The sequence below is a fragment of the Bipolaris oryzae genome (assembly GCF_000523455.1).
Source record: "Bipolaris oryzae ATCC 44560 unplaced genomic scaffold scaffold_103, whole genome shotgun sequence".
Lineage (NCBI taxonomy): Eukaryota > Fungi > Ascomycota > Dothideomycetes > Pleosporales > Pleosporaceae > Bipolaris > Bipolaris oryzae.
Window position 1 is genome coordinate 75,482 of NW_006911379.1, and position 24,674 is coordinate 100,155.

The window sequence follows — 24,674 nt, forward strand, 5'->3', positions numbered from 1 at the left end:
ATCGAGTACAGGCACCTGGGTATTTTCGCTGCCCAGCCAAACATCAGATTCGACAGCCTGTCAACAAGCGAGATGAAGAATGCTTCCAGCGAACTGCTAGGTAGCACTTGTTGACAGGGCCGGATGCCACTCCTCTCTGGACAATGCCGAACGCCACCGTTGGGTTTACTCCCTGAAGGTCCCCGGCACAATTCTCTCTCTCTCATCACATCTTCTTTCGACAATGCCGACCGCCACCGCTGGCTTTATGCCTGAAGGTCCCCGGCAAAAAAAAACACGTCATCACTCTCTACATGTCTCGACAATGCCGAAAGCCACCGATAGCTTATTGTTTGAAGGTCCCCGGCTTCTCTCTCTTTCTCTTTCTGTTTCGGGTTTGTTTTCCTCGGCGTTCGTGATCCTTTGGGTGAGGGTTTTGGTTTAGAGAAGCGCGATACCCGGATTGTTTTTTTACTTTTCATCATATTGGACTTTACCAGGGTTTTTTTTGTTGTTAGGTCATGCTTTGATGTTGTTGTTGTAGTAATAGGATGTATTTTCACGATAGTTCCGAGGTATTCAAGGAAGTTTTGATGGTGCTTGATGAGTTGTGACTACTGGTGCATGCGTGGTTTGGTGATACAATGCCATAAAGAAATGGTACATGCATGTTTTTCTTACATACACACGCAGTGCACGATGGAATAAACGCTATGTCCTCATCCACCCAATGGCTTTACTTTGAACACGATTTGGAAAAGTACGGTATCTAGGTGAGACGTCGATGTGCTTATATCATCACGTACCAAACTTGACTACACGTCAGGGTCCACGTCAACGTCCCGCGTCAATGTTCATGTCTAACCGACCTATACTACTCATGTATAAAATCACCTATATATTGCATCATCATCATCATCCTATAGTTCAGATTTCATATATGTACGTTGCCCAAAGTCTACAAATCTTGAGGACGTACATAAGCATCCCTGGGCAGCAAAAGTACAATCGAGTAGGTATGTTCTGTTAAAGGCAAAAGGGTATATCACGGGTACTTTAATGCTGGTGCAAACAGGATCAGCGGTTGTTAGAGTATAGAGCTTTGTATTGGGTATGAAGTACATACTATGATAATCCACTTAAAGCTATTTCCACATCCACATTTTTTTTACGAATGGAAACTAATCTCTTTTTGATGTCATGAAGCAGATAATCGTATTTTAGAGTAGTGCTGGTAACTAGGTTTGATTTTTTGGGTGGGGGTTTTTTTTTGGCAAATTGCAGTGGCACGTCTAGTACGCGAATTCATGTCTTTTCTTTTTCGAAACAAACATAATAGGGCAGTCTACGCGTATATTGTCTCGAAGAGCTTGAGTCATTCCCCTTGTTCGACCTAAATCGTATCGCCGTTGTTAGGCCGCTGGCTTTTGCGTTTTTGAATAGTTCAAACGCCAACAAAAAAACTTAGTTCGCAACCTGACTTTTGTCATACTACTTAAACCAAAACCACCAAGATACAGGAATTCTCTTATCTAGAAGCCGTTTTTTGTCTGAGCTTGATATTTAGAAATTCGAACACATGCAGGATTTTGGTGTTGGGCACCTATATCAGTTGAACCCTGGTCATTGAAGGTGTTAGGCGAATACACTTGAATCTTGCAAGTCGAATAAGGCAACTCTACCGGCCTGTGGAGAGTGTGACCAAACGCCGCGGAGTATATATATACCCCATTAACAGGTTATGACGCTTTCCTTGACTCTTGTCCACGTGGTTATTGCATATGCGCTAGACTTTCCCTGCCAATGGTAAAGTTACAAGACGCCATGACGCAACGGAACACCGTGTTCCGTTCTTTGATATAGCAAGTGTGATGACGTTGCAGCTGCTTTATCACATATACTACTGCAATTTAGACAACCGACGAGGCCTGCTGCTCCTTTTGTAATTTCTCCAAAACGAGATATTATGGCGCTCCTCTCGTGGCATCGTTACTTGGCAGGGACAAAAACTGGGAAGTGGGAAGTGGATGGCAGTCTGGGCACGAGGCAAACATGTAGTAATTGGCCGCAGACGTTCTAAGTACTGCTCGACCAAACATGGCCATCGCCCCTAAATCACGAGGAAAGTGAGCCGTGTGCACGTATCGGGAAATTCCTCTTTTCAAAGCGGTGCCAGTAATCTCGCGGGTGGAGTTTCAGGTACGGTACAGTGGCGCGCCGAGAACCTACCTACAGACGCTTGGATGCTGCGCCACTAGGACGGATTCCTTCGCTCCATAGTAATATAGCTTTGACGTTACATTGACATGACATAACCTGGAAACTATGCGTGTTCTGTCTTCTGTAATACATACAGTCACAGCCAAACGGGGTACTCTGACGCGACATGAGAACTCTTGGCACATGTACTGTCGGTTTCTGAGGCACTAGGGGCGATTGTCACAAGTATTTGCGAACATGGTACCTTCCAAGACCAAGAGTGCCCACAATCGCAACGCTGAGGCCTCATCCTTGAGCGATTTCTCCCAAGCTGGCGGTAAGCGTTTAAGTTGAGACCGTTTCCAGTCGCATGCTGGTGTCGTGTGTTTGTGTATTACGAACCAGATCAAGTCAAATATTCGTAAGCCTACCATGTGGCTATTAGCCGCGTTCAAGTACTCGATTGTCCCAATTCTGCATCGTGTATAACTATCAAAGGCTTTGTCGCTAACGTCGCGTAGAGCGTGTAAACGGCCTTGGTTTTGGCAGAAACTACCCCTTGGCGACTATCGAAGCCAGGGTTTGCGGTGTATAACGGGGTTACTATGAGGGCCGCGGGGCGGTACGAGGAGCGTAATCATGGCACGACAGTGATACCGAAGAGGTGGAAGTAGGCATGAACGATTGGCTGGTGGCCTGCGCAGATTGCGACAGGCAGCACCTCTACGTTCTAGCCCATACTGCCGACCGTCAGTATGAGTCGAGGCAACGGCATCGGCATTAGCGATCCCGTGGAGATATCGTGGAACAGTGGGGATGGTGCCGCGAAAGGCAGGAGAGGACAGGCAAGAGTTGAACATTTATCCGTCTCTTTGTGCGTACTTATGACTACGCGGAGGAAGCCCATATTCCCGCGGAGGGCAGCTAGTGCGGCTAGAGTGCGCGAGACTGGTTTGGATCTATTGTGTAGGCGGTGAAGAGGTCAGTTGATGGGTTTGCACTGGTCCAGTGGCAACGAGGGACGACCAAGGGCTGAGGCGTGTGCGTGCACTGGGCCATGTGTCTTACGGGCGGATGTGGTGTAGCCATGAGTGACGGGCTGTTGTTAAAGCTCCGAGACAAGTCTCCAGCTCCTTCCTCCCCTGTTACTAACGGGTACCCCCACACAGACACACACACACACATAAACCAGTCCCCCACTAGTCAAGCCCCACGATGTGGTGGTTCGATAGCTCTTAGCGTTGTTACCGCATAATTGCGACAACTCTTCTCATCCTCGTATAGGTTGTGCCATGTTAGGTGCTGATGAACTGACGGGACGAGCTATCACAAGAAGCTCCGTCTCCGACTCTATTTGGTGCAATTGTGGCGAGTGACGGTCATGGCGGGAGGAAAAAAAACTGTTCACGACTATCCTTAGTCAGTTATTAACCGTTAGTAGGTGCGAATCAATCCCAGACTCCTTCCCGAAGTTAAGCCTGGATTTGAGGAGACATAGCGCATCATCCGTGGTGCGGGAAGACGGCAAGAATTGTTCTCGAAGGCGCTTCTTTGATGGCGCTTCCTCGACAGCGCACGACCATTTCCGGGCCCTGGAAAATGTCCGGATGCTTTGAGGAGGTTCAAGGCATGAAGGGCATCGTGGGGCCATCGGTGTACAAGCAGCCGACGTGCTCCACATGGAGTCGGCGAGCCGAGTCAGATACTGCGAGGACAGACGCTCGCACTGACACGGTTAGAAATGATTACATACAACTGCTAGGAGACGCCACGCTCTGCATAGCTGAAGCATATCATGCGCGATGTCCTGATACTTTGAGCTATCGGGTTCGAGAATGTGTCCCGAATGCAGGCGCGGCACCATCACATGCTAGCTGACCATAACCGTCTCGCCTTTTTGGAAACACTAGCCGGCATCACCGAGCGTCCAGTTCGCGCCTTGTCAGGAGCCGAAGTTTTGGGGCAGCCAGAGCTGAAGATCCTGATTCTGGATCATGACTTGTCGAGATCGATGAATCCATCGGCGAAACCCCTTCACCCCCCCTCCCTGCTCCCATGAGTGTGTATCACGAGTGTAGGTCGTCTCACCGACATTTGTGCGCCGGGCGAAAATGCACCGGCAGCCCCACCCGAGAGAATGACCGTGTCGAAGAAAAAAAGACGACGAGAGCAATAACCAGGGCAATATGGGTGGAGATAAAAGTCTTCAGGACCGCCGCGTGAGGAGACGCGCTCAATCTCGGCAAGGTGCCGCATAGGGCATCATGTAGACCCCTGTTGAAACAAGCTGCAAATGAGGAGCGTGTCAGAAAGAGGACGTCGAAAGCCATGCTGACAATTTCTGTCAAAAGCCAACGAGGGCGGCTTATTGGTGGTGATGGTGGTGATGGTGATGAGGATGTGCTGCAGGCCAGCCTTGCAGTAGTGCTGAGAGGCTTTGGCGAGAGGCGTTCACGATGCGATGCCAATCGAAGGCCTGGCTTTCTCAGAGTGGAAAAAAGCATGGGCAGACGCGTCGGTGTTACACTATGCTACATCGTTCACGCCAGCGGCCGCTAGGCAAAAGGAATCGGTTGCCACGTGTTGTGACCCCTGGCAGCCACGGCATTATCTCGACGGAGCCAGGCTTGACTCGTCACCATAAGCACCGAAGATCTTTGCCCGTTGAAGGTACTATGGGAATCTTGCCAAAGGAAACTGCCAGAGTCAGTTTTCTTGCGGCTAGGGCGGCCAAGCTTCGAAAACCCTTGAAAGAAGAAAGAGAAAAAAAAGAAAATGGTAACCCCAGACCATTGAAAGTGGGCCAATGGTAACAAGGATGACGAGGTTCGTTTACAGCAGCTAGAGGTATTTGGCAGCGCAGGATGCTGAAGCCGCATGGTGTCCAAGTCGCCAAAGTTACGCGACGGGAAAGGGGGGGGAACTACAAGGGCTTCATCTTTTTGTTGCATCATCATTATCATCAGCATCAGCTGCACAGCGGGTGTGCTGTGGGCTTAGCTCAAGGCCAGCGGTGGTGCGAGTAGTATAGTGCGTGTAGGAGAATGTAGCAACTATGTAAATACGAAGAAAGGGAGGGCCATGTTGACTGAGAGTAGAAAAGATGGGCTCTCTGCCTCGTCGGGGGCCTAATTATGCCGGACCCCGCGGGAGCCCTGAAACCCAAAAGCGGGCTGTGGGTGTTTATTTCCGGCCGTATGGTGCAGCCTCGCGCTCAGATGTTCACGGCCCTGAGGGATGGACAGTGTTTGGGCGACTGTGGCGCGGTCCGGGATATGATAGGTGCGATAGATAGTCGGGTCGGAAGGGATGGGCAGCCCGCTGCTTACTCACCGCATGCGTGAAGGCGCCCGAGGCTTGTGGTGATGACGCTGCTAGCGGTCGGTGATTAGTCCGAGCGATGCCGAGGGCGACAGAGGCAGGCGGCTGGCGACGGCGGAGAAGGAGAAGCAGGAGTCGGGGGGGTTGAGGGGAAGGGGCGAGTGGAGAGGGGGGGGCGCTGAAAGGATGAAGGGTCCAGGGCGATTACATACACCTACACTGCACGAGCACGAGTGCGGGTCTATGTAATATGCACGCAGATGGATGGATGCAGAGGGATGCAGATGCGTACGGCCAAGGAGGGATGTCTCGCATGGCAAGCCAACGAGGCGTTGGGCGTGAGGGCCTTGAGGTGGGGTTGCACACGTGGAATGGCGGCACATCGTCTGTTCTCCAGGCTGCAGGCTGGGAAACACGACAATCTCCACTGTCAGTGTTCCGAGCTCGCCATTAAGGCATTGATCGACCATGAGGTAGATAGGGCGCAGATCTGCCGAGTCTGCTCAGAGGTGATGACGACAATGCATGGTTGCTGTTGTGCAAGCCAAGGTGTGATTGGGCACACTGTGTCTTCAACCATTCGAGTCTGGCCGACAAGGCCGGCGCCTGTTGCATGGCGGGCAATGCAGCCACGCTGACCGCGTCTGGGTACGTACGTACATACATACATACATACATACATACATACATACATACATACATACATGGACTACCTACATGTATGTGTCTGTATCTGAGGACGTACATGTGGGTGCGTCTAAGGGTGCGGCGTCGACTGTCGGCACGTTTTGGCGGTCTGAGCAACAATGTTCCGGGGCGTCGCGTGTGGACGTGGGTCGTGTTGCACACACACACCCACACCAAAGAGAGAGCGAGAGAGCGAGAGAGGGCAGAGAAGGGGGGAGGGGGAGGCTAACTACTGTAGTCGAGTGTACCACGGCGTCGTGGGCCGAGCTAAAGGGTCGTTGGCCAGCACAAAGGTTACGCGGGAACGGGTCCTGGCAAGGTGGGAGCAACGGCGATGCAGACAGAGCGGACAGGCAGCTGGGTCCTCTCAAAAGAGCAGAGGCGAGGCGAGGCGTCTTTGGGTCGTCTCGCGTGGTTGCGTGCGGTGATTTGAGAGGATGGGTGGATGGGTGGGTGTACATATGTGTGTACTGTATACATACATTACATACAGGGAAGGCAGGTACGATACTGGATTGGTACGCGTGCACATGGTTGGTTTATTGTATGTACATGTATACTAAATGCTAGATACATATGTACACACATCCAACCTGCCTACCTACCTACCTACCTACCTACCTACCTACCTACCTACCTACCTACCTACCTACATACATACGCCCACACCCATACATACATACACATATTGATATATACAGTACATGCAGTCAAGTAACCAAGTATGTATGTATATATGTATGTATGGACCCATTGGAGCGGACCCCCTGTGGCGAGGCCGGCGTGGACAGCGTCTCGCAGGCGTGGACAGGGGGCGGCAGAGTGCAGGGATGCCTCGTGGAAGCCCACGGCCAGGTGCTCTACCTATTCCCATGGTCGGCGGACGTGCAGGCGGCCATGTGTCTCGTATGCGACTAGGAGGCAGGCGTGGCTAGAGCCTTTGTCATGGCCCGGGTCCAGGGCTAATTCGGCGCCATGCTAGGTTCTCTTAGCTGTCTTAGCACGGCGGTGTGAGCGACTGTTCGAGCGGCAGAGACAAAGGCCAATCCCAGCTAGGGTACCCACACATTGCCCTCCAGCGAGCGAGGCCCGCGATTTACCTCTCCGCGAACATCTTCTACTCGGCATGCCCTTCCCTACCACCTCGCTCCCTCCCTCTCCACCGTCTGTCTCTCCTGTGCCTGACAGCCCAAACCTCGCCACCAGCCTCCTCTCTCCCGACCTGCCGCACTCCCCCACCACTACCGCCGCCGCTGCATCACCAACACCACACGACGACGGCCACAGAGACGCCCGCGACCACCAGCCCATTGCACCTGCCTCTGCACCAGCCGACGCTCTTTCTCACTCCTTCTCAGCAGCCAGGAGCGACCGGCCCCCGCCTTCCTCGTCCTCCTCGTCTTCGTCCCGCTCCATCAACCACGCCCGCCGCTACACCCTCTCGCGCTTTCCTCTGCTGCGCAAAGGCAGCCGTGAACTAGCTCGCTCGCCCTCCACCTCCTCCACCTCAAAGAGCCCTGCAGACTCGCTCTTTCACCCTACCGGCGCTCCACGCCCCTCTCAATCCATTGCCCGTGGTCCTGAGCTCGCAGCCGCCCGAGAGCCTGCTCCCAGCACCCACCGCGACGGCGACGTCATTGCTCAAGAGGCGACGACCACACAACGCCAGCCACAGAGACTGAGAGCACAGAAACCTGACAAGATGCATCAAACAAGTTCACGCCTGCTCCGCATGACGGACGATGAGCGGCCATACACAAGAGTGAGTACCACAGTCCATTATTGTTGATCCTCTCGGTCGCTGTTTTTGCCGAGCCCACCACGTGGCTCGCCCACGTGGGCGGGTGCCAAAGTTAACATCTTGGTCCGCCAAAGCCAAAAAATGGCTCATTCGCACCGAAGAACCCACTGAGCATTTTAGACGCCACTGTTTTCCTCGTGGCCAAGATGCATCAGTCGTTCAACTGTGATGAGCATTTCTCTGCTGCGTCTGTGGGCCTGGTGAAGCGAGCCAGGTGCTGTCAGAACCACAATGGCTTGACTGTCGCTTTCTCTCGATCCATGGCTCGCCTTCTTTCGACTCAACTGCCGGACATGCAGCAGCTGTGCCTTCTTCAGCCTTGTTGGATTGCAAGTATTTTTGAAAACTCAACTAACCTGCAACACAGGATTTCAAGGATCTTTTTGCCACATTAATGGTCTCGCTTCCCCTCACAGCCCACCGAGTGCGCTTCAGGATGATCGACTACACCTTCACATCAGATGAAGCAATCACCAACCTCGGATCCCTCAAATTCTCTCAATCCAACCGCATGCCAGACCCCAAGGACTCATCACGTGTCGTCACCACAACCACTACCACCACCTTCTCCATGGCTAAGGAAATGGCTCGCTCAGTCTGCCAGAGATTCCTCGAAGCAAAGTTCATTGAATCGGTAGAAGGCAAAACCGACTTCATGAACAAGAGCTCCGTCTGGCAACTTACACCCAAGGGTATTCACATTCTCGAGCGGTTCTGCACGCGCAACGGTATTGCTTCAGCGCATGTTAGGGCTGTCATTGAATCCAACAGGAACCCACGCCAACTCGTCGTCCTTGAGCGCAACACAGAAACTGACAAGCTACACCACGATGAGCAGACTGTCGAGATCATCTTCCGTCGCTTCGTCGGTACCACTGCAAACGAGACTCAGTCAGACTCTGATTCGATACATGAGTTCTCAAAGTGCGACATCGGCGTCAAGCTGGTAAAGCATCGACCAAACTCGCAGCGTCAGTACGAGTACACATTCAACGGCCGCAACGCCGCACAGTGGCTGATGGACTGCTCCACCATGGTTGACCCCCGCGAGGCTGTTGAGGTTGGGTCGCTGTTCTTGCAGCTCAAGCTCATTGCTCCTGTCGACCCTCGCAACTCGGATCAACAATTCCAGCCATCAAAGCAAGTTCATTACTACATTACTAACCACGGCGAGCGTGTAGCAGGATGGCTCCTCGAGGAGGTGCCATCAGGTGGAGACATGGCAGTCAAGTCGAGAGATGGCCTTACCCGTGACTCCAACAGCAACCGCACCAACGTCATCATCCGCAACCCGTCCTGGCGTCTTCTATACCGCGAGTTCCTCAAGGAGACCATGTGTGAGGAGAACCTTTCCTTCTTCCTCGAGGTCCAGCAGTTCAACAAGCAGTACAAGGATGCCGTCAACGAAAAGGGAGAAAACAAGGTCGAGGTCATTCGTGAAACGCTCGCTGCCGCTTATGGTGAGTAGGGGGATTATTATTTCCTACATTATGGCCATGCATTAACCATCCGCAGGCTTGTACAATGCATTCTTGGCGCCTGGTTCGCCCAACGAGCTGAACATTGACCACAGCCTTCGTACACAGCTAGCCACTCGCATGACACGTGCTGTTGGAGACGACGCCGCTATGCTGCAAAGTCTTAACGAAGTCGCCTCACTTTTTGACAAGGCACAACAATCCATTTTCAAGCTGATGTCCAGCGTAAGTTTCTTTTGTAAATGCCGTCTTTTCTTCAGCCCAAAGCTAATCCCACTCAGGACTCGGTACCCAAATTCATCAAGCACCCCAAATATGCTCCTCAGCTACGTGGTCTAGACGCCGCCGCCGCCGCCTCAGCGTAACCGAACTTGTCCCGATCCGTTACACATTACTCGGCCCATTGGCTCATCCTGAGTCGTTTTTATTCTTCCTCCGACACCCTTTTTTGTCGACCATCGCATCGCTTCTCCTACTCCGTGCATCCAGTCGCAGACTCTGGCGTTCCGTGGGCTTCCAGGCCAAAACAAAAAAAACGTTAGCATAGGGCGGCTGTTTGTAAGATTGCCTTCTTGCCTCTTTTATCATTACTTTTCTTTTTCGGCTTTTCTTCTCCGGTTCAATTACAATAGGGTTGCCATCTGCGATCCATGTCTCTTCATGTTTGCAGGCTAAGCTGAGAGTTTTGTTTACCTCCAGTGGACGCTGAAATGGCGATCAAGACATTGAGATTGCTCAACTCTAATGGTCGATATATTGGCTTTCCTTCCTACCTTCGGTCGCCTTCGCCTTGTTTGCATACAAGCGAGTCCACCCGGCGACGATCGGCGCATTTGGATGATGTAACTAGTATATCCTTCACAGCCCCCTGACATTGCACCATTGGCATCCGGGTGAGCATGTGGTTAACGCCCTGCATTGGATTGCGGTATATGGGTGGGGGTGCATACGGGACGCAGGAAACAGGGACTGCAGGAATGATGGACGGTTTGAACAGCACTACTGTACCCTAATTGGGGGTTTTTCAAGATACCCTGTCTGACTCTATAGAAGAACTCATGATGATATTTTTCCCAACGCGTTCACCTACATCGTGTTACCAAGGGTAGTCCTTGCTGTCGAGTGGTAGCGCTTTTTGATTAGTGTATCATGGCACGCGATCAGTCACATCCATATGCACCTCGAGCCCCTCAAACTTTACTCCGGAAATCTCTCCATCAATCTCGCGTGGCCTGTGGCCCTGAGCCCTGCCAATGCTCGATGCACTCGGCCTACATCTCTCCATGCGTCTTGTCACAAGTGTCCTTGCCCCCCCCCCGCAAAAAAGTAAAGTCCAAGGGCAATAATCAACGTCACTGCTCCGCGAGGGCCCGAGTCCTGACTCGTATCTGTAGATGGCATTACCACAATACTATACCATATAGTAGTAAGTATATACGCGTCTGCTTCTGTCGGGCTCGTGCATGGCTCCGAAAGCATCTTCTGTGGGCCCTTTGGTTTTGGTGATATAGGGTCTTTGAGGGGGGAGGACAAGACTCCGCGAAGTGTGGTTGGCGCGGATTTGCCCGGACCCGTGGGATCGACCTCGGCATGCACTGGTCAGGTAAAGGCAATTGGAAAAAAACGTGGATTTTAGGAATGTTTTGCCATGCGGAGATTGGTTTACCAGAGGGTAGTGCGTGCGGTGAAAGGGTGCGACGAGACCGATAACGTTTTGCCACGATTACGACAGATGACCCTTTGACAATAGATGGTGAGCAATTATTGCTCATCGTAACGGAGTGTTTTCCTTTTTTTTTTTAACAATGAAACACCTGGGTTACGGGTACCTCGTACTCGCGTGTGAACGTGCCTGTAGTAGTGAAACTGCCACAATATTGCGATTACTTATCACATGCCGTCCAAGAGAAAAGAGCTGTGAGTCTCCGATCTACGCCCCCGTCGTTGCCCAACGCTTCCACTTGCCGCATTCGGTGGGCTCGATGTTTTCCCCGTTCCCCGAGCCATACCCACACCTGAACGCGATCTAATACATGGATGACCAAACGTCGAGTCGTACGACATTTCGCTCGATTCTGAGATGGATCAACACTCTCTACGGGCGGGCACAAACACCCATTGTACATAGACGTCTGCTGACTGGAAAAAAAACACCCGAGACCCCCCTCCCTTCCTCATCGTTGCGCGCTGTTAAGATTAGGTTTTCCATACATGGTTCATCAGACCGAGCTTGTGTAACGCATGCAGACATTCAAATCCTTGGAGGCTCAACGGTACGAGGTGCTCTCGGTCGTACTGCATGTTAAAGGGTCAAGAGGTGTGGGGGGCCCAATTGTGCCGCATAAAAAAATTGCCCAGAAAGGGTGAGTAAGCAAAGAAATTGGGTTTTATGGCGGCCAACATGGTTACCTTCGGGGGGTTGGTGGCGAGGAGAGTCTTTTTCGCTGGTTACATGCCGGAAGTATGGGAGCGAAAACCGGGCGATGGGCATTAAAACGTTAGTGCAAGCCCTGCGATGGAACTCGGAGGTTTTGCCGTGCTGAGCAGTTGGAATGTCCGTGTTTGTCATGCACTGCGAGGGCGCAGCGGAATTCTTTCCGAAGTACCACACGGCCTAGTACGTACTACACAGTACGTCCGTAAGTAAGTACTAGTTACACCGGAAATGGTGAATAGTCCACCCCCTAGCAAGAGGACTTGGGAAGGTACTTGCATAGCTACGTACGTAGGTTGTCGCTTCTAAGAGACGGCAGATCATAAGTTTGATGGCTGCATACCTTGCGTACATCCTTACTTAAGTCGACGATCGGCCGAGGGACAGCCCTGCTTGCCGTGTCACCTCACACGCTCTGGATGGAGACTTCTCCTGTTCTACATCATATCAACACTTATTCTAAACCCCGTCTCCGAGTATGACTCCATTAAATATCGTGTCCACCTTGCCACAATCGCTATGTCTCCATCGCTACGGAGTTGTTGCACGCTCGCTAAGATAATACCAATCGACCTTTCGCTTGATGGTGATCGACAGGGTCTTGATCGGAAACGGACCAAATACGCGAGCCCATGCACGTACCGAAAGGGCACTCGTGACAGTACACTACATATATAGAGCTATGTACATGCGTGCGGGATGTGCTTATATGTTGTGACTACCTGAAAATGCTTCGTCCGTAGGGATTCTAATAACGATAATCAGCTTCTCCTTTGTTCAACTTCATCACGGATTTATAATACAGAAACACTGGGCCATGAATGGGAACTACGCTATACACAATATCGATTATACTCTCTCTAACCCAACCTGTATTACACCCTTGTTAGTGGCCTATATACAATACTTTGGCTTATCTCTACATTGGGTTGAACCTCTTGGCTGGGCTCAGGGGAGCGCGCTAGTGACATGTCTAGAGGGCAGGTAGTAAGAGCTAGAGTTGCAAGCAACAAGATTTGATACAGTATAGCATGAGTCTAAGCAGTTTACTACTACTACTACTACTACTACTACTACTAATAGTAGTAAGCTTGTTTATTGTGGCCACCGGCACATATTTTGTACGTAGAGACACCGAAATCGATGATCGGACTCTTCTTCACATGGAGAAAGCAGCTCTTCCTACGAAACATCAGCACCACCACAGCGTGATTTTCAATAGAATTAGACTGAATAGATACACTCACTCTGTATCGAATATAGCCAAGCGGAGGACAAGTAAAATAATACTAGTGGTAGAGGGTGATCTTATCTCCGACTTTATCGGACGTCAATAGCGTCAATGTCTTCTTTGACTAGTCCAAACCCCCCACAACACTCTAGCATGGCGGTGCTCAGTCTCATATCTATCACCACAGTAGTCTATCTTTCTTTTTCATTTGTTGCTTGTTGAGTTGTCTAAATCATCTATTGTCGCACGCTCCATCCGCTTGCACGCGTGCCTGGTCCATTATTGCCTGCAGTTTCCCGAACATGGACAAGGTAATGCATTTGCTGTCTGACACCATTAGGCCAATGCCAATAGATGACCAGTAAGCACTTCGACTGATTTCCGTTGAAGAGCCAAACCTCTTTCGTAGCCCAGTCCGGCTCAAGGCTTACTTTGATCACAGTGTACCACATGCTCCGAGGCGACTTGAAAGTCGCGCAGAATAAACTTCATAAAAAATACGGTCCACTCATACGCATTACTCCAGAGGAAGTGAACTGCGCTGATGCAAGTATGATCCCTCTTATCTACCCTTCGCATAGTCCTCTACCAAAGACCGACTGGTAAGCCATCATTATCATAGTAAATATCTCTAAAATAATAACGGCCAACGCTGCATGTCCGCTGCAGGAACGATATCTTTAATCCCAAGGGCCTCAGTGAAAAGACCAATCTCTTTAGCGAAACGAACCAGGAGAAACATACAAAGCAACGCAATATTGTCTCGCCAGTCTATCAGATGAGCGGTGTCTTGAGAAACGAAGCTGCGATTGACGAATGCATCACGCTTTCACAAAATAAGTAAGAGAGCTAGCTGCAAAGAAAGAAGCAGTCAATCTCGGAGAGTGGATCAATTTCTACGCCCACGACCTCAAAGCAATCCAAGCCACCACCGAAGCCGCAAAGCAGCAAACCCGACTCCGCATGGAGCGCTCCACCCATGAAAGATACTCCCGGCCAGAAATCCTCTCGCAACTGCTCCGCATCGTCGAAATGGGTGGCGGCGATAAAGAATCCCAGCAACACCTGCCCAGCACCCCGGTTACCTACAATGGAACAGTAAAGCATCTTCCCTACATCGGTGCGTGTATCAAGGAGGCATTGCGCCTATTTCCCACGGTGGGCTTTAGCTTGCCTCGTGTCTCGCAGCTGCAAGGTATCGTGTTGAAGGGTCAGCATGTCCCCGTTGGCTACGTGGTCGGCGTCAATCCGTATATGATTCAGTACAACCCCGAAGGGGTTTTTTTTGGCAGCAACGCAGCTAAGTTCCGGCCGGAGCGGTGGCTTAAGAGTCAAGCTGGGAGTTTTGAGATGGAGAAGAATTTACTTTCGTTCGGGGTGGGGACGAGGACTTGTGTTGGTAAGAATGTAAGTTGAGGTCGATCACCTCTTGCTTTGTTGTACAAGTGGGTTGGGGAAATGAGGTTCTTGATTATTGATATGTGATGACTTCTCATGTGTCAGATTTCAGATTGCACTGGTAGAGATGTACGAGTTTATTCTAGAGGTGCTGCGTAATTTCGAGATACATATGGCACATAGTAGTCCTTTGAAGACGTGGAATGCGGGGTTCATACGGCAGCATGACCTTATAACACGGATTGCAGAGCAAACTTGAGAGAGATGTTCTCTTTTTCATTGGTATTTGTGTGTAATTTTTTGCTATGGGACTGAAATAATAAGAATATGGATGTGAGAAGTGCTGGATCGAGTAACGCGATCCTTGCTCCTCCAGATTTGAAATGGTTGTCATTTCAAGTACCGCCCATGACATCAACCAAATCTGGTAGACTTGGCATCGCTTCTACCCGTATCTGTACCATGTTTACGCTTCCAGAGGTGGAGTATCAGCATAACAAGCCTGCATGAAGAACTCAGGGTACCTTGTACCAACAACCTCTGCCTCATCGCACACCTTTCGGATAGCCTTCTCCTCTTCCTCAGTCAGCTGCACTTTGAGACTTGCCACATTCTCTTCTAGTCTCTCTGGGTTAGTAGTACCTGGGATGGGAAAGATATCTTCACCCTGTGCCATAAGCCATGCCAGTGTCAGCTGTCCTGGCGTAACCCCCTTTGCCTTTGCAATTTCGACGATGCGATCGACAAGCTTCAGGTTCTTTGGAAAGTTCTCCTTGCTGAATCGAGGTGCAATGCGGCGGAAGTCAGTCTCGTCGAAATCATCGGGGCTCTTGATAGCTCCAGTCAACATTCCGCGGTTTAGTGGCGAGTATGCAACAACGGCGATGCCCAGCTCGCGGCACGTCCTGAGGACATCGATCTGCTTGGTTTCGATCTCCAGTGCAAAGGGCGAGTACTCGACTTGCACGGCAGCGATTGGATGGACTTTGTGTGCCCTTCTCAAGGTGTCTGAGCTGACTTCGGAAAGCCCGAGATACTTTACTTTTCCGGACTTGACAAGCTCGGCCATGGCCTTTACGGTAAGTTCAATGGGTGTCTTCTGGTCCACGCGGTGACAGTAGTAGAGGTCGACGTATGGAGTACCGAGGCGCTCCAGTGATTTCTCAATGGCAACCTTGACGTATTCTGGGGAAGAATCAATTCCGCCGGCGCCTCCATCCTTGATGGCGAATTTTGTGGCAAGGAATATGTCTGCGCGCTTGGATGGGTTGGCTTTGAACCATTTTCCGAGCAGGTCTTCGTTATCACCGTACCTAGAGGTGATGTTAGTACTGGTAAATCGGGGACCATGGAAAGCTTTGCAGTAGCCTCACATGTCAGAACTGTCCCAGAAACGTTCTCCTAGTTCGTAAGCACGATCGAGGAGAGCTAGGCGCTCGTTGTCTGGTTTTGGTGGTCCATAAGACAAGGATAGTCCCATCAGGCCGAATCCTAGGCGATTGACCTGGGGGCCATTGCGACCGAGTGGAGCGGTAGGAAGAGACATGGTGAGTTGTATCAAGGTTTGTTTGAGTAGTGATGCTGTTGATGCGTGCTGTGACAAGAAGATTCCTCAATATGTATGTCCTTTTCTTGGCACAAGGTGGTGCTATTGGGCGGCCAAATTTTCTCGGTCAAGTAGAAGCATAGCAAGAACTGTATGAAGGAACGGACAACGCTAGTTCTATTGCGGTTGAAAGTATACGTGAAGTTTGGCGGCCTGACATCATTATGATAGTCTTAACTCCGACAAAAGCCGCTAGCAGAGGGATACATGAGCGAGTATTGATCGAAATCAAAACCGTTTTCTATTGGGTAAGACTCGCCTACAAGAGATAATTCGATTGAAAGAATACTACCAAACTTAATGTGATTCGACAATACCCGGAGCTGAGATAGGCTGGTAAGTACATGTGTGCGCCAGAGCTGTACCAGCAGTGGCAGACTCCTACGAGCGGATTTAACCAACCTTTTGTCTGGGCACGTACGTACCTACTCCACAACACGTCAGTAGAGGAAACAGGGCTGGCATATTACTACCTGGTAAATGGGTTGTCCTCTCAAGCGATTCGACTCTTCATTGGCCACGTGCGTTAATAAAAAATCCCGGCGCATTGGCACCAGCGTACTTGAGGCTGGAGAAAACGGAGATAAGAGCTTCGCCAAGTGACGATTTTTTCGTCCGCATCTCACAACAATATTGGTCCTATGAGCGTAAAATCAGCCGTGCTCAATTGGAAAATAGCGGACTTGTCCGACTTGCCATATATTGTGATGTGTGTTGTGAACTTGGAAAGACGGTTGCTCCAGAGTGCTGACACGCCTGGCAGCGGGTGATCCGATACTAAGCGAGTTACTAGCGTCCGTCAAACTTCATATCAACTGTCCCACTAGAGCATGGTGATAGGCATTTGTAATGCTGTCGTCACGCTACAGAGACTCGACATCCACACTGCAGATGTCTTTACCCATACACTAACAGCATATTGCATTAAAATCTAGCAGCGCATCATGACTGCCGACATACGCGACCTCAAACCCCTCAATATTCGGCCTGTCCAACATCAAGTACGAGACCCACCAGAAGCCGATCCATTTGCCTTCGACCATCACGATGACAAGATACATGTCCTTTTGTGTGCTTCAGGATCGGTGGCGACTATCAAAATACCAAACATAATCAATGCGCTTGCAAAGCACGCCAACGTACAAATACGGCTTATATTCACGGCTGCCGCGACAAACTTCCTGCAGGGCCAAAGTGGAGAACAACCTTCACTAGAGGATATAGAGGCCCTGCCAAATATACACGGAATATATTTTGACGAGGACGAATGGAGAGAGCCATGGGTGCGCGGCAACAAGATCTTACACATAGAGCTACGACGATGGGCCGATATAATGGTTATTGCCCCCTTGAGTGCCAATGAACTCGCTAAGATTGCCCAAGGCTGGTCGGACAACCTCCTTCTCTCCGTGGTGCGTGCCTGGGACACTACTGGTTTAATTGACCCTGTGAGGAGAATACCGGGCGTGCAGTGGCCGCAACAAGAAGGGGGCATACAAAAGAAAAGGATACTAGTCGCACCAAGTATGAATACGGCAATGTGGTACCAGCCAATTACAAGCAAACAAGTGCGCATTTTGGAAGAGGAGTGGGGCGTCAAGAATGGAGGTTGGTTCGAAGTGTTGCAGCCAATGGAGAAAGAGTTGGCTTGCGGAGATATAGGCGGCGGTGCAATGAAAGATTGGAGGGAAATCGTAGCCGTGGTTGAGGAAAGGTTGGGCCTAGCGGCACAAACCTCAGAGACGTGGCTCTGAGTACAGGTCGACGTCCTCGATAGTCTTGAGAAGGGTGTGTGGATAATACCGGAAACAACACGAGACGACTGTCCATACAGAGTCGAACATAATGATAAATCAACACATTAACGCTTTCTACTGTAACTACCTGGGTCAAAGAACAGAAGGCCACTTTGTTGTGTGGTGCCAAGATACCCAGCAAATAAATTCCTTTGCAGTATCTCTTTCTTCCATCTAGTAGGAGCAATGCGCTAGTGAATTGAACAATGTAACCTCATCTTTCACTGTATGGATTGCAGGTAGGGCATCAGCTTGATGCACAGGCACTTTGACCGAGTTGCAGCTGCTGGTCCTTGACGTCCAGGATCATATGAACGTTGACGTGCCTTTACATATATTTTGATTGTGCAACATACAGAAAGCCCAGTCCAGCGATGGCTTTAGTCTTTTGGTCAGCTGCCGTTGCGTATCCAACAAAGTGTTAGTGGATGAAGAGTCATGGCTTTTGGGGGCCAGAACATATGCAGCCATGCTTCATCCATCGTACGTTATCAAAGGCTCATCATTATCCTCATCATCACACTTATTCTGTGGGCTCGAGGCTGAGTAGTATAAGGTGGCTTGGTCTTGGACTTTTAAGGCATCCTCCTTCTGATATTGCTGTTTTGTGATTGGCCTTGTACCCCTCTAAGAATCATCCTGTTCTCAAGCCGTGCATGCTTCCTTGCTTCAGCCTGATTGGGGGCCGGGACGCCTCAAGCATAGATCTATGTACGTAAAATGGTGATATTGTCATACTTGACGTGAGACAAAGGAACCCTGTTCGACAGGCCGATGAGGCTCTTTGTAGGCTTGGCTAGTCGCAGGTCCAGCACAATACCCGTTGACTTCCAGATGAAGCTACATTCACAAGTAATCGCGCAGTCGGCCTCATGCATGGAGGCGCTCTTTAGCGGTTTCTCCTGCAGGATGCACGAGATGAAGTATATTCTCGGTGTCTCGTGCATGTTGTGATACCCTAGAAGCTGAGCAAAATGTCTTGGCATGGCGCCAGCAAGCTTCTGTCTGTGCCCGGCACCACGTCGGCGCAGTCCCCAATGACAGCGCATTCGAACCAACTCGACAGCCACCACACAATTTTTGTTGGCCCTCTTTCAAACACGGCATAGCCGGGCGTGACGGGCGCGACCGGTCAGAAAAACGGCGCCTCGCGTTGCTCGCTTGCCCATTTCCTGTGCCACGCTTGGCGCATGCCTAGCCCTTTGTCTTGGAAGGGCGTGAAGAGCTGAAGACATGAGGACAAGTCGTGGACCAGTGCTAGGCACAGCAGTGCCTTCTTTCGGGAACGAAGCCGACCGACACTTCTGCCTTCCCCCTAGGGGAGCAGGGGAACAGGGGAAGATCGCCGGCAAGTTGATCCAGCAATGGCTATGATGCAATCGCGTGTTTGAGCCAAGAGTTGGAAGGAAGATGCGGCGCTCATCAACAATCTGGGGACAGGGCCCGTACCGCCAAGTGGTATGTGACATGCGCTCCAAACACTGACTGGAGGACAATTCATTTAGAGCGAAGCGAAAGTGGCTGGTGCATGTGGATCCCCCAAGCTGAACAACGGACGAATAGACTAGCATACTCCATCCCCCCCACGGCATAGTGCGAGAGGCGTCTCCTGTCAATCTGCGCTTTAGGCAGACCGGCAGCCTAACTGGGGAACAAAAGTAATTCGAGCGGCGCCTTTGCCTTCCCTCTATTTTCGTTCAAGGTCAGGCGCCATGCTGCAGCCTTTCAGATTAGATATCGATTAATCCTAGAGCCTTTCACAGCCCCAGCGGCTAGTGTCCTTTTATTCACATACTTCTGTTCTTCTGCCCTTCAGCGGCATTCTTTTGGGGGTTTAATTATTTGGTTGCTTCGATATTGCCCGATACCCTTGTTTGCTGTACCTTTGTCGACTTCCGCCTCCGCATGTCCAATATGCTCAAGGGCGTATTGCTTGTGGCTTCTGCAGCATGGGCTGCAGCTCAATCTTCCTCTGAGCCTTGCGCAATCGTTGCCGCTCAGTTAAGTCAATCTACCAATATCGAGGCACAAGCCGCCTACGAGTGTCTCGAGTCTGTCCCTGTTGACGTCCAAGGCAATCGCCTTCTCCTCGACGAATTAAAAAACATATGGCAATTTCAGTCAGAACTCGTCTGGCTGAAGAATCCAGGAAATGAGTGGGAGTGGGGTCCGTTAGATATCGAGGCGGAACTCGACAAGATCAAAAGCAATCTTGACTCGTTTTCGTCCGAGTACGCTGTCCAACTCGCCATTCAGAACATCACCATTCGAACTGGCAACTTCCATTTCAACTACAGACCCGACATACTTCAGGTCTTCAAATTCCTCCGTCCCTTCAATGTCGCTTCCATTTCCCAGGACGGCAAATCACTGCCCAAGTTGTACGTTGTCGAAGACGTCTTGGCTCTGGCTCAAGGTAGCTCGGATGTCTCTGAGATTTCCAAGCTTAACGGTCAAGATCCCTATGCCTTCCTCTTATCTGTCTCATGGTCGCAGTACATTGATTCAGATGGATTGCTCAACAAAATGGTGGCTAAAGGAGATACGAACAACCCTGGCAGCTTCATGATACAGAGCAAATACGACGGCGGCACTACAGATGTCACGTGGGCGAATGGTTCAACAGTCTCCGTTACCAACATTGCCAGATCAGAGGAAGACTTTTCGGGTGTTACTGATGGACCATCCTTTTTCGACGCATTCTGTACAGGCCGCCTTTTCGCACAGCCAGCTACAGCCAGCACAAAATCCGCAACGGATTCGCCAGACACAGATGGGCCACGAAGGCCCGCGAGTCTCAGCAACGTCATCTCTCCCAGCGCTCCTGACCCTTTTGTTCCCCGTATTCCTACTGGTATCTACCACCTCCGCAACAAGCGCCAGACTATCCCAAGTCCTTATGCAGATGCTATTGTCGAATCACAAAGTCAAGTTGTAGCAGGATACTACCTCAACGGAAATGGCTATGACGATATCGCAGTGCTCAAGATTACCTCATTCAGCAACCCCAGCTCTGACATCGACGAGACCGATTTCAACAACGAATTCCAGGCCGTGATCTCCAGATTCCTTCAAAGATGCGTGAGCGACAACAAGCAAAAACTCATCATCGACCTGCGTGAAAACGGTGGCGGCAACACCAATCTCCTCTTGGACGCCTTCATGCAGCTCTTCCCTGAAATGGAGCCCTTTTCTGCACAACGGTACAGGGCAACTGATGCCTTTCTCAAGATTGGCGATGCTGTTAATGAGATTAGGAGCGATCCTTCCAAAGCGAGGACGTTTGCTCGTTTTACACGGGGTGATATCGAGAACAGCAATATGTACAGATACTGGTCTTGGTGGCACTTCCTCAACAGCGACGGAGCCGATTTCAAGGACTGGAATGACTTCAACGGGCCTGTGAAGCTAAACGGCGACAGTTTTACTTCGACCATGCGATACAACGTAAGTTCACGTACTCTATAATCCCGTGATATTTCACTTCAAAACTAACAACAACGTAGTACACAGACGAACTCTCCATCCTCCCCACAGGTTTCCGTTTCGTAAATGGCACCCGCCCCACTCCCTTCAACGCCTCCAACATCGTCATGTACACCGACGCCCTCTGCGGCTCCTCCTGCGCCTCCTTCCACGAAGAGCTCAAGAACATCGCCGGCGTCAAAGCCGTCACCGTTGGCGGCCGCCCAGAAAACAAGCCCATCCAAACCATCACCGGCAGCAAAGGCGGCGAAGTCACGCCCCTCTCCTACTGGCAAATGTACGCCGAGGTAGCGCTGAACCTCAGCTCCCTCGCCGATCTCTCCGCCTTCTCAGCCACAGACTCTGTACTCTCGGGTATCGCAAATACCCCGCAAATCACGACGCGCGCAGGCGACGAGTCCTCGCGGTTGCAATCGCAAGATCAGGTTCGCAAGGGCGATGCGTCCGGTACGCCACTACAGTACATCTACGAAGCTAGCGATTGCAAGATTTTCTACACGGCCGAAACGTTTTTCGATCCCGATGCTGCGTGGAAGCAGGCGTGGGATGCGTTCCAGGATGACAGCAAGTGTGTGGAGGGCAGCACGGGACATAAGAGTTCGTTGTCTGGTGGGTACAAGCCTTATGGCCCTGGTGAGCTGAAGACGGAGGATCGGCCGCAGAGCAGCCCGGATGATGATAGGCGGGGAAGTGGGAGTGGTCAGAAAGATGCGGCGAGCAGTGTGAGGATTAGTGGCGTGCTCGTGGGTGTTGTGGCGGTGCTTGTTAGCGCTGTGATGATGTAGACCGGGTGACGGATGCGACGGCATCTTTGTCACGCGTTTAATGAGTAATGCTATTGTAAGTCTGTTTCTATGTAGAGAAATCATATTTCTATTCGGATTTCCCTGTTGCTTTTGAGTTTAGAGTTGAAACTTCCGTGGCGGCCTTATTTTTTTTTGTAGGAGATGAAAAGAAAAGAGGGATGAAAAGAAACATTTTCTTGAACTAGGTTGTGATTTCTACTATGATTACTCAACACAAAATGTAAATACTCATATCTGTTCATTGCAACCCATATTCCTCACACCATGGACCCCACCGACCAAACATTACCGTACAAAAATGCTGAAAACACCGCTCTATCATACACTACCCAAAATTCCTCGCTCCATTCCCTCCCTAATTCGGTCGTAACACTACATCCCCCACGCAAAGCACCACATTCTTGAAGAATCGCCTCCATTCCAGCGGATCCCCACTCGCCTTCACAAATCTGACCTCCCAGTAGCCCGCACCCTCATACACGGCCTTCTCAACTACCACATGCCCATTGAGTCCCTGACGCCGCCCATCTGCCATTTTAACGCGTATACTCGCGCTGCCGAGCTGCTCTGCTTCTTCGATTTGCTGGGCGGAAAACGATGGAGCTGGAACGCCGAGACGGTTCAGAGATGCGAGGAGTAAGGGGAGGAGAAGGGATAAGGGACGAGGGGATATGAAGCGGGCCATGGAGTAGGAAGGGAGGATGTCGGCGAATTTTCGGGCGGCTTGGGTAAAGGTTAGGGGCACGCCGGGTTGAGAGCTGAATTGTGTCATGCTGGGGTCTTGGGATAGGGCGTCTTGGGTTGAGGATGGGAGTTGCGAGAGGAAGGGCGTGGAGCTTATTTCTGGGTGGTATATTGCTGCGTGGCCGGTTGTCGTGGGTTGCGAGGCGGACATGCCATCGTGGGTTGCGAGGCGTGGTGGGCGTTCCCAGTCAAACGGTGTGTCGCCAGAGGGGGTTTCTGGTTGGGTAGAGGAGAGAATGTGGATGGCACTGGAACGACGGGGGTCGTCGCTTGTGTCAATGTCCATTGCATCGCCGTCGTCTTGCGAGAATCCGCGTTGGGATTGGGTAGGTGGCCGCGTGAAATCGATGCGTAGATGGGAAAGCATCTGTGTCGCCAGACCGATTGGATTGGCATTCCGTCCCGAAGGCGTCAAGTACGGGTTCTTACGCGTGAACCAGGGATGCGTACGCACTTCGTCTAGGGTAAAGCGCTGTTTTGGATCGACCTTGAGCATGCCTCGAAGCAAGCTGACAATATCAGGCGGAAGCTTGGCCCATAGCTCATCAGTCGTATGGCCCCCAGTGTCGACATATTCCTTGAACTCTTCCGATCGCATCGTAGGTTCATCCCATGGCGTGTTTCCGACAAGAAGAACGAACAGTACAACACCGCAACTCCAAATATCGCACACATTGGCTTCGTATCCCACGTCCAAGACATCGGGCCTCTTGCTTCGTCTCCCGCTGACGATTTCGGGCGCAATGTAGGGTGGTGAACCACAAACAGTATTGCATAGCCGTATTTGTCCATCCTTCTTGAACAGGGCTGCCAGTCCAAAATCACTCAGCTTCAAGTCTCCCTCGGCGCTCAGTAGCACATTCTCAGGCTTGATGTCTCTGTGCGCCACGCCCATGCTATGCATGTATGCGACGGCACTGACAAGCTGTGAGAAGTACAGATGTGCCACATCCTGACCAACACCCTCGTCTGCTTCGATCTTGTCAAACAAGTCGCCTCCCTCCGCCAGTTCCATGGCTATCCATGTCCACAGTGCGTCCTCGCCGGAGCCCAGGCAATGGATGATGTTATGATGTTTACCGAGATGCTGATGCAATACAATTTCCATCGTGATCTGCTTCGGAGTGAGGCGGCCGGTGCGCAGGGCATGTTCTTTGTTGATGAACTTGATGGCGATGACGGGTTTGGGGGCATTGTGGGGTACGGCTTTGCGGATCCTGAGGCGGCATTAGCAGGAGGACTTGACAACATGAAGACGGAGACTGACGAGGCATATGCGCCTTGTCCAATGGTTTTGCTCACGAGGCGAAAGGGCAGGTTTGTGGGTAGAGGGGCTGCCTGGCTTCCAGGCGGGGCGGGGCCCATTGTAGTGAGTATGTTGTGTATAAGAGTTGGGCACTGGCCTGATCAAAGATAAGTAACATCAAGTGACAAGATTAACGTATCGTCTGAAGTATGCCTGTGGTTTGTGGTGTTTAAAACTCGTGGTCGTTATTCCTCAATCGCTCCCGTCCCATCAGGCACCAACATCGCGTCGCTGCGTGCAAAACACAACGCACAGACGAGAAACTACGCGACGCGACAACGCCTGTTCACGTGACCGTCAGCGTTGTCACATATCATGTATTGTACCGACAGGCATCTATCTCGCAAATGAGTTTTGGTGACTGATTTCAGCAAACGGTACCGAGTTGCATATACTATACAT

General features: G+C 51.0%; 9 protein-coding genes across 9 annotated transcripts; 4 read left to right on the forward strand and 5 right to left on the reverse strand.

Annotated features, from left to right (window-relative positions):
• Positions 1-4,170: 4,170 nt before the first annotated feature.
• COCMIDRAFT_38382 (uncharacterized protein) lies at positions 4,171-4,508 on the reverse strand (the record flags this gene model as incomplete). Its single annotated transcript, XM_007691577.1, has 2 exons — positions 4,171-4,210; positions 4,321-4,508. 2 exons carry the CDS (start codon positions 4,506-4,508, stop codon positions 4,171-4,173), a joined length of 228 nt encoding a protein of 75 aa, XP_007689767.1.
• A 1,441-nt stretch (positions 4,509-5,949) lies between these two features.
• On the reverse strand, positions 5,950-6,718 carry COCMIDRAFT_27851 (uncharacterized protein; the record flags this gene model as incomplete). Its single annotated transcript, XM_007691571.1, has 4 exons — positions 5,950-6,143; positions 6,204-6,212; positions 6,245-6,453; positions 6,678-6,718. 4 exons carry the CDS (start codon positions 6,716-6,718, stop codon positions 5,950-5,952), a joined length of 453 nt encoding a protein of 150 aa, XP_007689761.1.
• Positions 6,719-7,312: 594 nt separating this feature from the next.
• Positions 7,313-9,830, forward strand: COCMIDRAFT_100089 (uncharacterized protein; the record flags this gene model as incomplete). Its single annotated transcript, XM_007691594.1, has 4 exons — positions 7,313-7,948; positions 8,355-9,447; positions 9,503-9,690; positions 9,747-9,830. The coding sequence occupies 4 exons, from the start codon at positions 7,313-7,315 to the stop codon at positions 9,828-9,830; spliced, it is 2,001 nt and encodes a 666-aa protein (XP_007689784.1).
• Positions 9,831-14,093: 4,263 nt separating this feature from the next.
• Positions 14,094-14,787, forward strand: COCMIDRAFT_6889 (uncharacterized protein; the record flags this gene model as incomplete). The annotated part of the gene is made up of 2 exons (XM_007691565.1): positions 14,094-14,537; positions 14,641-14,787. The coding sequence occupies 2 exons, from the start codon at positions 14,094-14,096 to the stop codon at positions 14,785-14,787; spliced, it is 591 nt and encodes a 196-aa protein (XP_007689755.1).
• Positions 14,788-14,994: 207 nt separating this feature from the next.
• COCMIDRAFT_100146 (uncharacterized protein) lies at positions 14,995-16,074 on the reverse strand (the record flags this gene model as incomplete). The annotated part of the gene is made up of 2 exons (XM_007691595.1): positions 14,995-15,841; positions 15,902-16,074. 2 exons carry the CDS (start codon positions 16,072-16,074, stop codon positions 14,995-14,997), a joined length of 1,020 nt encoding a protein of 339 aa, XP_007689785.1.
• A 1,004-nt stretch (positions 16,075-17,078) lies between these two features.
• COCMIDRAFT_100109 (uncharacterized protein) lies at positions 17,079-17,888 on the forward strand (the record flags this gene model as incomplete). The annotated part of the gene is made up of 1 exon (XM_007691596.1): positions 17,079-17,888. One exon carries the CDS (start codon positions 17,079-17,081, stop codon positions 17,886-17,888), a length of 810 nt encoding a protein of 269 aa, XP_007689786.1.
• A 1,136-nt stretch (positions 17,889-19,024) lies between these two features.
• Positions 19,025-19,522, reverse strand: COCMIDRAFT_100096 (uncharacterized protein; the record flags this gene model as incomplete). Its single annotated transcript, XM_007691597.1, has 1 exon — positions 19,025-19,522. One exon carries the CDS (start codon positions 19,520-19,522, stop codon positions 19,025-19,027), a length of 498 nt encoding a protein of 165 aa, XP_007689787.1.
• A 322-nt stretch (positions 19,523-19,844) lies between these two features.
• On the forward strand, positions 19,845-22,242 carry COCMIDRAFT_6892 (uncharacterized protein; the record flags this gene model as incomplete). Its single annotated transcript, XM_007691566.1, has 3 exons — positions 19,845-21,377; positions 21,437-22,136; positions 22,202-22,242. The coding sequence occupies 3 exons, from the start codon at positions 19,845-19,847 to the stop codon at positions 22,240-22,242; spliced, it is 2,274 nt and encodes a 757-aa protein (XP_007689756.1).
• A 335-nt stretch (positions 22,243-22,577) lies between these two features.
• Positions 22,578-24,331, reverse strand: COCMIDRAFT_27857 (uncharacterized protein; the record flags this gene model as incomplete). The annotated part of the gene is made up of 2 exons (XM_007691572.1): positions 22,578-24,183; positions 24,234-24,331. The coding sequence occupies 2 exons, from the start codon at positions 24,329-24,331 to the stop codon at positions 22,578-22,580; spliced, it is 1,704 nt and encodes a 567-aa protein (XP_007689762.1).
• Positions 24,332-24,674: the final 343 nt, after the last annotated feature.